Genomic DNA, 17712 nt, shown 5'->3' with positions numbered 1-17712 from the left:
AGTATAGTGTAGTACAGTATATAATAGTGTAGTATAATACAGTAAAGTACAGTATAGTATAATACAGTATAGTACAGTATGCAAAAAATCAAGCATTTGAGATTTCCTAGAGTTTCTATAAAGTATAGTATCTATGTATGTGAATGTATTGTATGTAAGCGAAGAAATTAGATGTACTCATTCATTTTCTTTTCGGCTTAGTCCCTTTATTAATCTGGGGTCGCCACAGCTGAATGAACCACCAACTTATCCAGCACATGTTTTACGCAGCAGATGCCCTTCCAGCTGCAACCCATCACTGGGAAACATCCATACACACTCATTCACACACTACGGACAATTTTAGCTTACCCCTATACCACATGTTTTTGGACTGTGAGGGAAACCGGAGGAAACCCACGCGAACACGGGGAGAACATGCAAACTCCACACAGAAATGCCAGCTGACCCAGCCGGGGCTCAAACCGGTGATCTTCTTGCTGTGAGGCGATTGTGCGACCCACTGCGACACCGTGCTGCCTATTAGATGTACTATACTCAACTATTTATAAAGCTGTACAGAAAGCAGTTTGGATGTGATTCAGTGCCTATACCAGTACCTCATTTTTTTCGAGTGTATTAAAATAAGCAAAGTTGGTTATAAATTACATCTAAGCTTAAATAGAGAGCTGTACATTAGAGTACATTTTTTGCAAAAACTTATACGTTCACACCAATTATATACCCTTGAGCAGGATGCTATATTTCCAGTGTGTTGCAAGTATTGCCGAGAGATAATATAGTTTATAAGTGAGATGTGTTGTGTGATTCTCAGTATCTGGCGCCTGAAGTCCTGCGGAAAGAGCCGTATGACCGGACCGTGGACTGGTGGTGTCTCGGAGCTGTGCTCCATGAGATGCTTTACAGCTTAGTAAGTCTATTCATTATACACTCGTTTTATACTTTGCTTTCATTCGCTTAAATTTAAAGAGCCCCTATTATGCATTAAAAAGGGTGATATTTTGGTTTTTGGGGTCTCCAACAACAGGCTGATATGCATGCAAGGTCAAAAAACACTTTCATTGTCTTATAATATGCAAGTATTTTTACCAAATTATCCCAGCGACTCCCATATGATTCGTTCAGCGATTCATTTGGTCCCAAAACCCTTCTGTGTGTGAGGCTAATCTGCGCTGATTGGACCAATGACAGCCTGTTGCGATTGGTTGATAGCATTCAGTGCAAGACAGAGTGAAATGCCCAGCACGGCTTATCTACAATATTGAAGTAGTCAGAGTGCAGAGTGTATGTGTGAGCATACCTGCCAACACTCATTTTTCCTGGGAGTCTCCTGTATTTCAGACCCATCTCCCGCCACCCGCCCGTTTTGTTATTTCTCTCGGTAAACTCCTGTAATTTCAATCATTCCCCCCATTTGTTCACTTCCAGAATCAACATTTCCTAATCATTTACTCCCCCACTTGTAATCCAAGATGTTTATTTCTTTATTTCTTCAATCAAAAAGAAATGACGGTTTGGTTGTTTGAACTTACAAACTGCAGCTTCAAAATGCTAAGTAACAGGAGTTTTAACTACCAAAACAATCTGAAAATCTGAAATAAATAAATTAATATACTTTAGCCACAGCCTTCAACTGTAGCCTATAGGGGAATTACCAACCTACGTCACACGGGTTCAACCGTGCATAGAAGTTACAAAAAAAGACCAGTTGCAATAGCAAACATGTCGTTGTTATGAAGCGGACAGGAGACAGAGGTAAGGAAACGTTAGGGTGTTTATTAAATGACAACAAGGAGCACATGAAGGATAGCCAGGAGGATCAGGAATGATGTTGGGGTCTTTTCCTCCGTGGCTGGGTAACAGGAATACACGAGGATGGACAGCACACACCAGATACAGCTGACAGAGGATGACACAGACTTGGAAGGACTGGAAGACAGGACGATTCGGGTGGACCAGGAAGACTAGGAGGAATACAAAGAGAACAGGTAAGTAAAGCGTTTGTTTTAGCTGAGGATGACTACGCTGAGTGGTCGCTCAGTTGTCCGCTTTCGTCGAGACGAGCCCGGACAATGAGCGACTGGAGTGCTGTGCTTTTATCTGGTGCTCGTGAATGTGATGCAGCTGTGTGCTCATTAGAAGTCAGGTGATGGTGATCTTCGTGAGTGGGGATCGTGAGAGCCTGACCAATCCGTGACAGTACCCCCCTCCCCAGGGCCCGCTCCTGAGGGCCGACACCTCCGACGCCGTGGTGGTCTCCCTCTGCCTCTAGGCGCTGGGAACTCAGGGTGGCTCTCATGAAACTCCACCATGAGACTAGGATCGAGAATATCAGCTCTGGGAACCCATGTCCTTTCTTCGGGGCCGTACCCTTCCCAGTCCACCAGGTACTCCAACTGGCCACCACGACGTCGGGAACGCAAGATCTCCTTCACTGCGTAGACGGCTCCTTCTTCTAGGAGCAGTGGAGGAGGGGGTTCCTCTTCGTGGTCAGGCTCTGTGGAGGGAAGAACAGGATCGTGATAGGGTTTCAGGAGTGATACGTGGAATGTAGGGTGAATACGGTAGTGAGAGGGTAATTGTAGTTTGTAGGTGACGGGGTTAACCTGTTCCACGATGGTGAAGGGACCAACAAATCGGGGACTTAACTTGCGAGAGGGCAGTCGCATGCGTATGTCCCGGGTGGATAGCCACACCTTTTGTCCGGGTGTGTATCTGGGTTCTTCAGACCTTCTTCTATCGGCGGTTACCTTGCTTCGACGGACTGCCCTCTGCAGATGTTGATGAGCCTCGTCCCAGACTCTCTCGCTCTCCCGGAACCAGTGATCCACTGCGGGGACATCAGATGGTTCGCCATCCCAGGGAAAGAGCGGTGGTTGGAAGCCCAGGACGCACTGGAATGGCGTGAGTCCGGTGGAGGGTTGCCGCAGTGAATTTTGGGCATATTCTGCCCAGCCCAAATACTGGCTCCAGGAGCTCTGGTGACCACTGCAGAAGGTCCTCAGGAACCGTCCCACCTCCTGAATCTTCCTCTCTGTCTGCCCGTTGGTTTGGGGATGATATCCAGAAGAGAGGCTGACGGCCACACCTAGGAGCTTGAAGAAGGCTTTCCATAGACGTGAGATGAACTGTGGACCTCTGTCCGACACAATATCTTCTGGAATACCAAATGACCTGAAGACTTGATTAAAGATATTGTCGGCTGTTTCAAAGGCTGTGGGAAGACCTTTCAGAGGGATTAGTTTGACAAACTTTGAGAATCTATCTACGATGACTAGAATACAGGTATTACCTTCTGACGAGGGGAGGTCAGTGATAAAGTCCACTCCTAGGTGTGACCAGGGACGGTTCGGAATCGGCAAGGGATGGAGCTTTCCAGCGGGTAGATGACGTGGGCTCTTGGATTGGGCACAGTCCTTACAGCCCTGAACATATTGCCTCACATCCCTTGCCATGTTTGGCCACCAGAATCGTTGGGATACTAGCGAGAGAGTATTGTTGATCCCTGGATGTCCAGTGCCTAGCGAGGTATGTAAGGAGTGGATCAGATCTACCCGGTGTTCAGGTGGTATGAACTGCCGATGAGGAGGGCATCCCGGCGGAGCAGGGGCTTCCGGAGTGGCAACGACTGGAGGAGCGTTCCAGGTGATCGGACAAATGGAGATGTGTTCGGGAAGAATCTTCGTTGGGAGTTCTTCATGATCGTGATGCTCGTGTAAACGAGATAGAGCGTCTGCTCTTAGATTCTTGGGTCCTGGACGATAGGAAATGGAGAAATCAAAACGTGAGAAGAAAAGTGACCATCTGGCTTGACGTGGACATAGTCTCTTGGCCTCTTTGATATATTGGAGGTTTTTGTGATCTGTGATCACCTGGAACGGATGTTTGGCTCCCTCCAACCAGTGACGCCACTCCTCCAAGGCTAGCTTGATTGCTAGAAGCTCCCTGTCTCCTATGCTGTAATTCTGCTCCGCCGGGCTCAACTTCCGAGAGAAATAGGCACAGGGATGCAGTCGGGGCGGTGTATCATGATGTTGGGATAATACTGCCCCGACGCCGGTGGTGGATGCGTCCACTTCCACCACGAAAGGAAGATTTGGGTCAGGATGAGTCAGGAGTGGGGCCCTTGTGAACTCCTTCTTAAGAAGGCGGAAGGCTGCGGCTGCTTCTTTGGTCCACTCCAGTCCTTTGGGTTTACCCTTGAGGAGATTAGTGAGAGGTGATGTAATCCTGCTGTAGTCCTTGATAAACCGTCTATAAAAGTTAGCAAACCCAAGAAACCTCTGGAGCTCCTTAATGGAAGTGGGTTCTGACCAGGATAGAACAGCCTCAATTTTCTTCCCATCCATACGTATACCGGTTTGGTCAATGATGTATCCCAAGAAATGAATCGACTTCTGGTGGAATGAGCATTTCTCCGCTTTGAGGTAGAGGTGATGTTCTCTCAATGTGTGTAGGACCTCCGCAACGTGTTGGCGATGTTCGGCCTCACTCCGGGAGTAAATGAGGATGTCATCTATGTACACTATTACAAAGTGGTGAAGAAACTCCCGGAGGACTTCATGAATGAAGTTTTGGAATACGGAGGGGGCGTTGACCAGACCGTAAGGCATGACCTCATATTCATAGTGGCCAGTAGGGGTCACGAATGCTGTCTTCCATTGGTCCCCCTCACGTATTCTTATCAGATTATACGCGCTGCGGAGGTCCAATTTAGTGAAGACTTTAGCTTCTCGGAGCTGTTCCAAAGCGGCTGGTACCAGAGGAAGGGGATATCGGTATTTTACTGTACCGTTATTTAGGACCCTGTAGTCGATGCATGGACGCAGCCCTCCGTCCTTCTTGGCCACAAAGAAGAAGCTTGAGGCGGCTGGTGATTTTGAGTGACGTATGTACCCCTGACTCAGAGCCTCCCTTATGTAATCTTCCATTGCCTGATTCTCTGGAAGCGAGAGCGGGTAGATCCTACCTCTTGGCAACTGGGCATCTGGAACTAGGTCGATCGCGCAGTCCCATGGCCGATGCGGCGGTAGCTGGGAAGCTCTCTTGGGGCAGAAGACATCATGAAAGGAGCTGTACTCCTTAGGAATGTGGATAGACTGCTTCTCAGGAGGACTCTCGACCGATGTTGTAAACAAAGAAATGGGGTTCCGACCTTGAAGAGGGAGATTTGGAAAACAGGTAGGTGTACATCCAGATCCCCATTTCTTTATCTCTCCTGTGCCCCAAGAGATGATGGGATCGTGCTTCACCAGCCACGGGCGCCCTAGAATGATGTCCATATTTGCACCCCTCCAGAACCAGAAATTGAATCCTCTCTTGATGTAACAACCCCACTTGAAGAAGGATGTCTTCGCATTGTCGATGGATACGGGTCGAAGATCGAGTGCACTGGGTTATCGGTTGTATCTGGTATATATGCGAGGACGCCTCAGTACGTAGGTGGAGTTGACGACAGAGGGATTGGGAGATGAAGTTCCCTGCTGACCCGGAGTCGATGAGGGCTGTGACAAGGAGAGAAATAGAGGCAGTAGTTATTTGTACGGTGGTAGTAAGTGGTTTACATTGTTCAATATTCGTACTGAATACACTCACTGAAGTCCGAATGGGACGAAGGGGACACTCCATACGGGTGTGTCCACTGACACCGCAGTATAGACACAGACCCCGGGTCAGCCTCCTCTGTCGTTCCGCTGATGTCAGTCTTCCAGACTCTATTATCATGGGTTCTGGTTCTGGAGAGGCTGTTGACTCAGGCGATTGGAGGAGTGCAGACGAGGGGGTGATGGTGTCCTGTTGATAGGAACGGAGACGATCGGAACATCGGAGAGAATGTTGGATGAATCTCTCCAGACCCATAGTATCATCTAATGTGGCCAGCTGGATTCGGAGAGTGGGTTCCAAGCCGAGCCGGTACGTGGTCAACAACGATCTCTCATTCCATCCACTTGCAGCTGCTAGAGTGCGAAACCGGAGAGCATATTCCTGTGTAGATAGAGTACCTTGCTTTAGATGATACAGCTGCTCTCCAGCGGCTACTTCCCCATCAGAACGTCCAAACACCTCTTTGAAATACTCCGTGAAGGTAGTGATGGAATTCATGACCGGCCCGGCTTGGTTCCAGATCGTCTCAGCCCATTTAAGTGCAGGCCCAGAGAGTAGTGATACGATGTAGGCGATCTTTGACTTATCTGTGGGATATAGAGAAGGTTGCATTTCGAATATGAGGGAACATTGTAACAGAAAACCATTGCACTCCCCCGCTCCGCCTGAGTAGGGCGCTGGTCGGGCCATGGGACTGGAAGGAAGGGCCGAAGAAGAAACTGTGGAGGCGGAAGTGCTCGGTGCTGGTGGTGCGTTGGAAAGTGGAGCTGGTGGCTGTAGAATCCGCTTCAACTGGTCCACCAGCTCTTGAAAGTGATCGGGGGTGCTCATGTTGTCGTCGTTATGGGTCCGGGCTTCTGTTATGAAGCGGACAGGAGACAGAGGTAAGGAAACGTTAGGGTGTTTATTAAATGACAACAAGGAGCACATGAAGGATAGCCAGGAGGATCAGGAATGATGTTGGGGTCTTTTCCTCCGTGGCTGGGTAACAGGAATACACGAGGATGGACAGCACACACCAGATACAGCTGACAGAGGATGACACAGACTTGGAAGGACTGGAAGACAGGACGATTCGGGTGGACCAGGAAGACTAGGAGGAATACAAAGAGAACAGGTAAGTAAAGCGTTTGTTTTAGCTGAGGATGACTACGCTGAGTGGTCGCTCAGTTGTCCGCTTTCGTCGAGACGAGCCCGGACAATGAGCGACTGGAGTGCTGTGCTTTTATCTGGTGCTCGTGAATGTGATGCAGCTGTGTGCTCATTAGAAGTCAGGTGATGGTGATCTTCGTGAGTGGGGATCGTGAGAGCCTGACCAATCCGTGACAGTCGTGTTGTGTGATAGGATGCCAAATTTAAAAGTCCTAAAATAAAAAAAAATAGATTTTACCGTACACCACACTGCTTTTAATGCCAACTGTAGACATCTCTGGCTAACAGCCATCATAAGAGCTGAATGGAGTGAGGACCTAATTAAAAATGCTTGACTCTTCCGTTCTCATGTTATATCAGGTAAGTATGCTAAATCAAACTCATTACTCGTTTTTGATTGCAGCAATGATTTCAGCATAAACAGTAAATATGGTGAATTAAACTGCGGAGACTGAATGCTCAGAATGAAATGTGAGCGTAAGTTCACATACCCTGCCGTACAGGTGCAGTTCGCTGTCAGAATGCAGTTGTTTTGCTTGTTGATGATTACCCAGGCCTTGCTCCGTCTTTTTTCCTTGTCTTTGGCTAGGCAGAACCTCGGTTTTTAGCACTACATAGTGTTGAATCTGGTAATCATGGAGCATTATTTCTTGCACATGACCACACAAAACAACATTGTTGGTTTCCAAAGACTTGTAGGCCTTTAACTTCTCTTTTGTAAAATGACTTTGAGTTTCAATGAGATTACAGTCGTATATTTGGGGCTGGATGCTTGGCCATTTTGTCTTATCCAATATTAATTTGGAGGGTGCTATTGCAAATGGACCTGTCAGACGAACGCTGCTCACTTTAACGTTCATTCTGCAGAATAACTGTGCTTAGCACTGGGTGACAAGCTATTATAATACACTGAAAGCATTATGTAAATAATATATATTATGTAATCAATATAACTTATCTCTAATACAACAAACTCTGTACTGCATCTGTGCGCGCATACTGAATGTTTACAAACCGATAATTCGTCTATATGTATAGTGTCATTTTTAAAGCTGCATTGAGACTGCAGATTGAAAGTTCAACCCACTGAGCACCACTGAAGACCACTGCACTGATGTCCTCAAAAAAACCCCCCACAAAATAAACGAAGATTGTGGCTGACAATGGGGCGAGTAAATGATTGAGAAAAGTTGATCCGGCTGTAATGGGATACACTGATGTTTTTCTTTTTTCTGTACAACTGTGATGAGCAGCCCCCATTCTACAGCCGGGACGTTTCTGAGATGTATGACGCCATCCTGCACAAACCTCTGCATCTGCCGCCGGGAAAGTCCGAGTCTGCCTGTCTGCTGCTGTACGGCCTGCTGCAGAAAGACCAGCACCGGCGGACTGGAGCCATCGCTGACTTCGTGAGTGACCGCCTGGTGTTTTTTTTTGTCTCTGTGAAACTGTTTATCAGGCCAACATTGTCGCTGTTAATGTGTCAACTGTTGTGGTTTTGCAGTTGGAGATTAAAAACCATGTGTTCTTTGCCCCCATAAACTGGGACGACCTCTACCACAAGCGAATCACTCCTCCATACAACCCCAATGTGGTAAGAGCTCTTGCAGACTCCCTCTGGGCTTTAAAGAAACGTTCACCCAAAAAAAATGTCCTCATCATTTGCTCACACTCAAGTGTTGGAAAGTTTCATGAGTTTCTTCTCTTCTGTTCAAGATATTCTGAAGAATGCTGTGGACAAGCAGCCATTAGTGATGTTTGCAGTCAAAGATGCAAATTAGACTGGAATATCACATATAAAAGATTAGCGAATAAAGCAACGTTTTTTATATCACATATAAACGATTAGCGAATAAAGCAACGTTTTTTATAATACATATAAAAGATAAGCGAATAAAGCAACGTTTTTTATATCACATATAAAAGATTAGCGAATAAAGCAACGTTTTTTATATCACATATAAAAGATTAGGGAATAAAGCAACGTTTTTTATATCACATATAAAAGATTAGCGAATAAAGCAAGGTTTTTTATATCACATATAAAAGATTAGCGAATAAAGCAAGGTTTTTTATATCACATATAAAAGATTAGCGAATAAAGCAACGTTTTTTATATCACATATAAAAGATTAGCGAATAAAGCAACGTTTTATATCACATATAAAAGATTAGCGAATAAAGCAATGTTTTTATAATACATATAAAAGATTAGTGAATAAAGCAACGTTTTTTATATCACATATAAAAGATTAGCGAATAAAGCAACGTTTTTTATATCACATATAAAAGATTAGCGAATAAAGCAACGTTTTTTATATCACATATAAAAGATTAACGAATAAAGCAACGTTTTTTATATCACATATAAAAGATTAGCGAATAAAGCAACGTTTTTTATAATACATATAAAAGATTAGCGAATAAAGCAACGTTTTTACATCACATATAAAAGATTAGCGAATAAAGCAACGTTTTTTATATCACATATAAAAGATTAGCGAATAAAGCAAGGTTTTTTATATCACATATAAAAGATTAGCGAATAAAGCAAGGTTTTTTATATCACATATAAAAGATTAGCGAATAAAGCAACGTTTTTTATATCACATATAAAAGATTAGCGAATAAAGCAACGTTTTTATATCACATATAAAAGATTAGCGAATAAAGCAATGTTTTTTATAATACATATAAAAGATTAGTGAATAAAGCAACGTTTTTTATATCACATATAAAAGATTAGCGAATAAAGCAAAGTTTTTTATAATACATATAAAAGATTAGCGAATAAAGCAATGTTTTTTATATCACATAAAAAATTAGCGAATAAAGCAACGTTTTTTATATCACATATAAAAGATTAGCGAATAAAGCAACGTTTATTATATCACATATAAAGATTAGCGATAAAGCAACGTTTATTATATCACATATAAAAGATTAGCGAATAAAGCAACGTTTTTTATATCACATATAAAAGATTAGCGAATAAAAGCAACGTTTTTTATATCACATATAAAAGATTAGCGAATAAAGCAACGTTTTTATATCACATATAAAAGATTAGCGAATAAAGCAACGTTTTTATATCACATATAAAAGAATTAGCGAATAAAGCAACGTTTTATATCACATATAAAAGATTAGCGAATAAAGCAATGTTTTTATAATACATATAAAAGATTAGCGAATAAAGCAACGTTTTTTATATCACATATAAAAGATTAAGCGAATAAAGCAACGTTTTTATATCACATATAAAAGATTAGCGAATAAAGCAATGTTTTTTATAATACATATAAAAGATAGCGAATAAAGCAAGGTTTTTATATCACATATAAAAGATTAGCGAATAAAGCAACGTTTTTTATATCACATATAAAAGATTAGCGAATAAAGCAACGTTTTTTATATCACATATAAAAAATTTGCGAATAAAGCAACGTTTTTTATATCACTATAAAAGATTAACGAATAAAGCAAACGTTTTTTATATCACATATAAAAGATTAACGAATAAAGCAACGTTTTTTTATATCACATATAAAAGATTAGCGAATAAAGCAACGTTTTTTATATCACATATAAAAGATTAGCGAATAAAGCAACGTTTTTATATCACATATAAAAGATTAGCGAATAAAGCAACGTTTTTTATATCACATATAAAAGATTAGCGAATAAAGCAACGTTTTTTATATCACATAAAAAAGATTAGCGAATAAAGCAACGTTTTTTATATCACATATAAAAGATTAGCGAATAAAGCAAGGTTTTTTATATCACATATAAAAGATTAGCGAATAAAGCAACGTTTTTTTATATCACGTATAAAAGATTAGCGAATAAAGCAACGTTTTTATATCACATATAAAAGATTAACGAATAAAAGCAACGTTTTTTATATCACATATAAAAGATTAACGAATAAAGCAACGTTTTTATATCACATATAAAAGATTAGGCGAATAAAGCAATGTTTTTTATATCACATATAAAAGATTAGCGAATAAAGCAACGTTTTTTATAATACATATAAAAGATTAGCGAATAAAGCAACGTTTTTATATCACATATAAAAGATTAGCGAATAAAGCAACGTTTTTTATAATACATATAAAAGATTAGCGAATAAAGCAAAGTTTTTACATCACATATAAAGATTAGCGAATAAAGCAACATTTTTTTATATCACATATAAAAGATTAACGAATAAAGCAACGTTTTTATATCACATATAAAAGATTAGCGAATAAAGCAACGTTTTTTTATATCACATATAAAAGATTAGCGAATAAAGCAACGTTTTTATATCACATATAAAAGATAAGCGAATAAAGCAACGTTTTTTATATCACATATAAAAGATTAGCGAATAAAGCAACATTTTTTTTATATCACATATAAAAGATTAGCGAATAAAGCAACGTTTTTTATATCACATATAAAAGATTAGCGAATAAAGCAACGTTTTTTATATCACATATAAAAGATTAGCGAATAAGCAACGTTTTTATATCACATATAAAAGATTAGCGAATAAAAGCAACGTTTTTTATAATACATATAAAGATTAGTGAATAAAGCAACGTTTTTTATATCACATATAAAAGATTAGCGAATAAAGCAAAGTTTTTTATAATACATATAAAAGATTAGCGAATAAAGCAACGTTTTTATATCACATTAAAAATTTGCGAATAAAGCAACGTTTTTTATATCACATATAAAAGATTAGCGAATAAAGCAACGTTTATTATATCACATATAAAAGATTAGCGAATAAAGCAACGTTTATTATATCACATATAAAAGATTAGCGAATAAAGCAACGTTTTTTATATCACATATAAAGATTAGCGAATAAAGCAAGGTTTTTTATATCACATATAAAAGATTAGCGAATAAAGCAACGTTTTTTATATCACATATAAAAGATTAGCGAATAAAGCAACGTTTTTTATATCACATATAAAGATTAGCGAATAAAGCAACGTTTACATCCAATGAGTCAAAGAGTAAAACAAAATTGCACATTCTTGATAAACTGGTGCCAAATTTCAAACTGAAAAATTGGAGTTTGCTGGGATAGGAGAAGCCACTCTGGGACTTCTATAATATATGACTTGTGGCTTAGAAAACTAGGCCAAGACGCTTTTTGGGAGTGCAGATGCCTTTAGAGATAATAATAATAATAATAATAATAATAATAATAATACAAATTTATTCAACCCAAGCTCATTCTGAAAACGTAGTCCCGTGGACATTTCTGGAGGCCGCAAAATACGTCCAGGAGATACGTATTTTTGCAGTTTTTGTTTTCGTGAATCCGCTGTGCGGGCTTTTTTCGCATCTCGAATGCCTCTCGCGAGTGCCGTTTGTGCCCGCATCTGTTCTTGAATGTGAATGATTGACTGGGCGACTGGCCAATCGACCGACCCACTCGCTTACTTCCCCTAAACCCAACCGACGCTTTACAAAAGCCATCCAGAAAAAGAAAGCCCTCATCTGATTTTTACCACGTTTTCGGATTTCACCACATTCTCACTCTGTTGTTCACTCGTTCGCTTTATTTTTTTGGATTCTGTTTTTTGGATTTACCTGATTTCTGGAACCGCTCTTCCCCGGACTCAAACCCGGTCGTCGTCGTCGTCATCTAAGTGAACTCCTCTCTGCATCTCAAGTCCGCCGACGTATATGACAAGCTAACCTGACAAACTGGTAGCTGCAGGAAAGCTCTCCACACAGAGGTAAGCAGTCAGCTGGTAAGCGCCAAAAGGCACGGCGTTACACCGCCCCGTATCATTCGCTTAAAAAAATTAAATGCAGCCATATGTACCTCCGGCTACATAACTCGCAGTCTCCAGAAACGTCCACGGGACTACATTTTCAGAATGAGGCTGGGTTGAATTTATACTGAATGACTGAGATGACAGACTTTGGCTAAGGCATGTTAGAATAAACAAAACAACATTGGTAACACTTTATTTTAAGTCAAAATACACGATAATAACAATCCAGTAACTAACACTACTAGCTTAATAAACTACTAATTAGCTGTTTATTAATAGTTAGCAAGCTAGAAGTTGGGTTTAAGCATTGGATTAGGGATATGGAATAAGATCATACTTTGTAACTAGTAATGAACATTTATTATCTTAATATAGGCAGGCAGGTAATAATCCAGTAGTTAATAGCATGAATTGTGACCTAAAGGCTGATTTATACTTCTGCGTCAAGCGCACGCGTATGCTACGGCGCAGCTTACACGTAGACATAGCCCCTCGCTGTGGCCGTTAATGTGGCTAACGCGCACTTCTGTGATTGGTCGGCTTGGTAGCGCTGATGGGTGTGGGCGGAGGTGAGAGCCGCGCGAGCGTGATGCAGCGGGTGTTTACAAGTGTGGAGTCCCGTGAAGGAGCTCCGGATGGGGACTGCTGTTTTGTGTTCACCTTATGATTAAAGTTGTTGCACGTCTGCCGGTTTCCCGCCTCAAAATGAGCGATAGTTTTCATAACTCATTTCTAATAACTGATTTATTTTATCTTTTGACAGTAAATAATATTTGACTAGATATTCTTCAAGACACTTCTATACAGCTTAAAGTGACATTTAAAGGCTTACTAGGTTAACTAGGCAGGTTAGGGTAATTAGGCATTGTATAGTGATGTATAGTATAATGATGGTTTGTTCTGTAGACTATTGAAAAAATATATAGCTGAAAGGGGCTTATATGTTGACCTTAAAATGATTTCAAGAAAATTAAAAACTGCTTATCATTCTAGCCAAAATAAAACAAATAAGACTTTCTCCAGAAGAAAAAATATTATCGGAAATACTGTGAAAAATTCCTTGCTCCATTAAATATCACTTGATAAATATTTGAAAAAGAATAAGTATTTCATAGGAGGGCGAATAATTTTTCCCTCAAATGTATATCTGGCATTTAGACATCAATATACTGGCAATATAAGACAACTAAATAGCTTTAATATGGGCTACAAAGCACTGTATATTCCTAAAAAATTGAAGTGTGTGTGCTTCTTTGGAGAAAACTTCAATCTTAAAACACAGCAGGTTGTGCAATAAGTGTGTGTGTTGTTTCTTCAGAGAGGCCCCGGCAGACCTCCAGTCACATTGACCCAGAGTTCACCAGAGAGATGGTGCCACATTCAGTGGGCCGCACGCCGGACCCCACGCCCAGCCTGGCCACCAGCAGCTCCAACGCCTTCACTGGCTTCTCCTACATCTCTGGAGAGGACGGCTTTCTCTGAGAACAGATGGAGGTTTCTGGACACTGCAAAAAACATACACAAAAATGCATGAACTGTGAAGCAGAAACACCAGAAGAGCTCAGAGAGGCCGGACTCATTCTGCATCCGTAAAACACACACTGTAATAAAATATACTTAAATTAGCAGTTTTTCGTATTTTATGTTTTGTGTTTTTATTTTTTCACATTTATTAATGCTTTTGAATTGCATTATGGGATGTAAATCTTATTTTAAACATTTTTTTAAGTGGCTTATTCACATTTTCAATAGGTTAAAGTGATATATTGTACAGTTGAAGTCAGAATTATTAGCCCCCCTGAATTATTAGACCCCTTGTTTTATTTTTACCCCAATTTCTTTTAACGGAGAGAAGATTTATTCAACACATTTCTAAACATAATAGTTTTAATAACTCATTTTTAATAACTGATTTATTTTATCTTTGCCATGATGACAGTAAATAATATTTGACTAGATATTTTTCAAGACACTTCTATACAGCTTAAAGTGACATTTAAAGGCTTAACTAGGTTAATTAGGTTAACTAGGCAGGTTAGGGTAATTAGGCAAGTTATTGTATAACGATGGTTTGTTCTGTAGACCAGTGTTTCCCAACCCTGTTCCTGAAGGCACACCAACAGTACACATTTTCAATGTCTCCCTAATCAAACACACCTGAATCACCTAATTAGAACATAACAAGAGACTCCAAAACCTAAAGTTAATTAGTCAGGTAAGGGAGACATCCAAAATATGTACTGTTGGTGTGCCTCCAGGAACAGGGTTGGGAAACACTGCTGTAGACTATCGAGAAAAAATAGCTTAAAGGGGCTAATAATTTTGACATTAAAATGGTTTGTCAAAATTAAAAACTGCTTTTATTCTAGCCAAAATAAAACAAATATAATTTTCTTCAGAAGAAAAATATCAGACATACTGTGAAAATTTCCTTGCTCTGTTAAACGTGATTTGGGAAATATTAAAAAAAGAAGAAAAAAATTCAAAGGGGGGCTAATAATTCTGACTTTAACTGTATATTACGCTACAAAAACCTTGCAATAAGCTGTGGATTTTCTTTTATTTTACAATCTTATTCCTCTATGTGTTATTCTTATACATTATATAATTTCAAACTACTAAAATGTCAATAAAAGCCACTTTGTTAAACTGTAGAGTGGACATCAACATCAAAAGTGGACAGAGCAGAGCTCAACATCCCATAATGCAATTCACCACCGCAAATAAACACAAAATACGGAAACTGTCATCAACGGATATTTCTTACAGTGTACACTACTGGAATCAGATTTTATAATACGCTATATATTTTTATAATGTTTTATAATACACTCATTCTGCTCACATCACAAGGCTGCATTTATTTAATAGGAAATACAGCAAAAACTGTGAAATGTTATATCAATATTAAATAAGCCTCATTTCATTGATCATGATTTAAAATGGAATCAATTCTTGTGGTTTTAAAGGGGACCTATTATGCAAAAATCACTTCTATAAGGGGTTTAAACACAGCTGTGTGGCAACAGTGTGTAAATATAACCAGCTTCTAATGGTAAAAGGGAGTTAATTTTATTTTTTCTAATCACACTTGATAAAAACAGCCTGTAGAAACACTTTGATTGACATTCTCCCCTTGTACGTGTCATCAGAGAGGGAAGCACCGCCCATTAGTGATCATCTCTCCCTCACTAGCATAGACAGTCCTGAGTGAGAAGCAGCCGTCCGCCGTTAGAGTTTTTAGCCTGCCTCTATGCCAACACAGGCGTAGATCTCATTTGAATTTAAAGTGACAATCATTAAAACTATTTAGATCAAAGCCTAACAGGGGAAGTATGAAAGAGTTATAAAACATTATTTGTGGTGTATTTCGAGCTGAAACTTCACATACACACTCTAGGGACATCAGAGACTCATTTTACATCTTGAAAAAAGCAGAATTTGAGTGTCACATAATCCTTCAGATATATTAGTATCATGATCTGCTCAAGAAGAAACATTATTGTTGTTGTTGTTAGTTTGGGAAACTGAACACACACAGTACAAAGTACAATTAAATGTATTTAATTTTATTCGTCAGGTTTCATTTATTAAGAGTGCAAATAAAAGCTATTATATTAAACGTCCTTTTTTTTAAATCAAAGAATCCTAAAAGTAAAATTAATCAGTGTCCATGATACTATGAAGCAAGACCAAAAAAAACAACATTTCAGCACAAATAATTGTAAGAATCATTATTAATGATTTTGTATCAATAAATATGGATCATAATAGAACAGAAAATCATGATATTACAGTGATTTCTGATGGATCACGTGACACTAAAGACTGAAGTAATGATCAAAATTCTGCTTTAAATTACACATTTGAGACTACATTAAATACAAGAGCGGGTATTTAAAACTGTAATAATATTTCACAATTTATTTATAATATTTTATTTAGGCAAGGCAAGGCAAGTTTATTTATATAGCACATTTCATACACAGTGGCAATTCAAAGTGCTTTACATAAACAGGAATAAAAGAAACAAGTATAAGAGAAATAAAAACAAATAATAGAAATGGTAAAAATAAAAATAAAATAAAAGCTGATAAAATGTGTTATAAAAGAATTAAAAAGAAGAGAAAAACATAGTAGTTCGATCTGTGGGACGTAGCACAGTGCTCATTCAGTAAAGGCACAGCTAAACAGATGTGTTTTCAGTCTTGATTTGAACGTGCCTAATGTTGGAGCACATCTGATCATTTCTGGAAGCTGATTCCAGCAGCGAGGAATGTTAACGATTTAACATTATAAGATATTTAACAATACCAATAGATTGATTTCAGGCGGCCGCCATCTTTAAAGCGAAATCGAGGCTGCGGTGGGAAGAACTCCGGAAGTATCGTTGGGAGTTACACAGGAACGTTGTGTAGCTGGCTGTATATCTTATCAGGGAAGAGAAAGTGACACAAATTTATCATTTCACCGCCTTCCGAGTGACCCGAAGGTCCGTTCTGAATGAATGGTGAAAATAAAAATGGATATTCAATTCAATTCAATTCACCTTTATTGTATAGCGCTTATACAATGTAGATTGTGTCAAAGCAGCTTCACATAAAAGGTCATAGTAAATAGGAACAGTGTAGTTCAGTTTGTAGTGTTTAAGTTCAGTTCAGCTCAGTTCAGTGTGGTTTAATATCACTACTGAGAGTCCAAACACTGAAGAGCAAAACCAACGATGCGCAGCTCTACAGATCCCAAACCATGCAAGCTAGAGGCGACACCTGAGAGGAAAAAAACTTCACTAATTGGCTAATGTGAAGAAAAAAACCTTGAGAGAACCAGGCTCAGTTGGGCCCACGACCATTTAATTTCTCCGCTGGTCAAACGTCTTGTGCAGAGCTGCAGTCTCAGCGGCGGAGGCTGGAAGCTGGACCTCAGCGAAGAGCTTGTCTGTCTCTGGAGCGTCACAGGAATCAGTCTCATGTTCTCCCACTCTTCCATGACCACCACAGTAGCTGCTCAGGATACGGCCTGGTCCAGGAATGGAAAACCTTGGGATCATCTCGTCGTTGGTCTTGGATCGAATCAGTGACTCTGCATAGTCTAGAGGGCCTCAGGAAGAGTATCCCCAGGTGGAAATGGAGAATAAAGAAAATAATTAGCGTAGCTGATG

General features: G+C 39.7%; 1 protein-coding gene across 1 annotated transcript in view; it reads left to right on the top strand.

Moving 5' to 3' along the window:
• Positions 1-14189, top strand: part of sgk2a (serum/glucocorticoid regulated kinase 2a) — a 29778-nt gene extending 15589 nt beyond the window's left edge. The window contains exons 9-12 of the mRNA XM_056449712.1: positions 815-910; positions 8010-8165; positions 8261-8350; positions 13872-14189. Coding sequence (XP_056305687.1) covers positions 815-910; positions 8010-8165; positions 8261-8350; positions 13872-14033 — 504 coding nt within the window. The 3' untranslated portion in view covers positions 14034-14189. The remainder of the gene's footprint in view (positions 1-814; positions 911-8009; positions 8166-8260; positions 8351-13871) is intronic.
• Positions 14190-17712: the final 3523 nt, after the last annotated feature.

The sequence above is a fragment of the Danio aesculapii genome, chromosome 23 (genome assembly GCF_903798145.1).
Source record: "Danio aesculapii chromosome 23, fDanAes4.1, whole genome shotgun sequence".
Lineage (NCBI taxonomy): Eukaryota > Metazoa > Chordata > Actinopteri > Cypriniformes > Danionidae > Danio > Danio aesculapii.
Note: the sequence above shows the minus strand (reverse complement) of the source record. Positions and strands in the feature narration are given on the sequence as shown.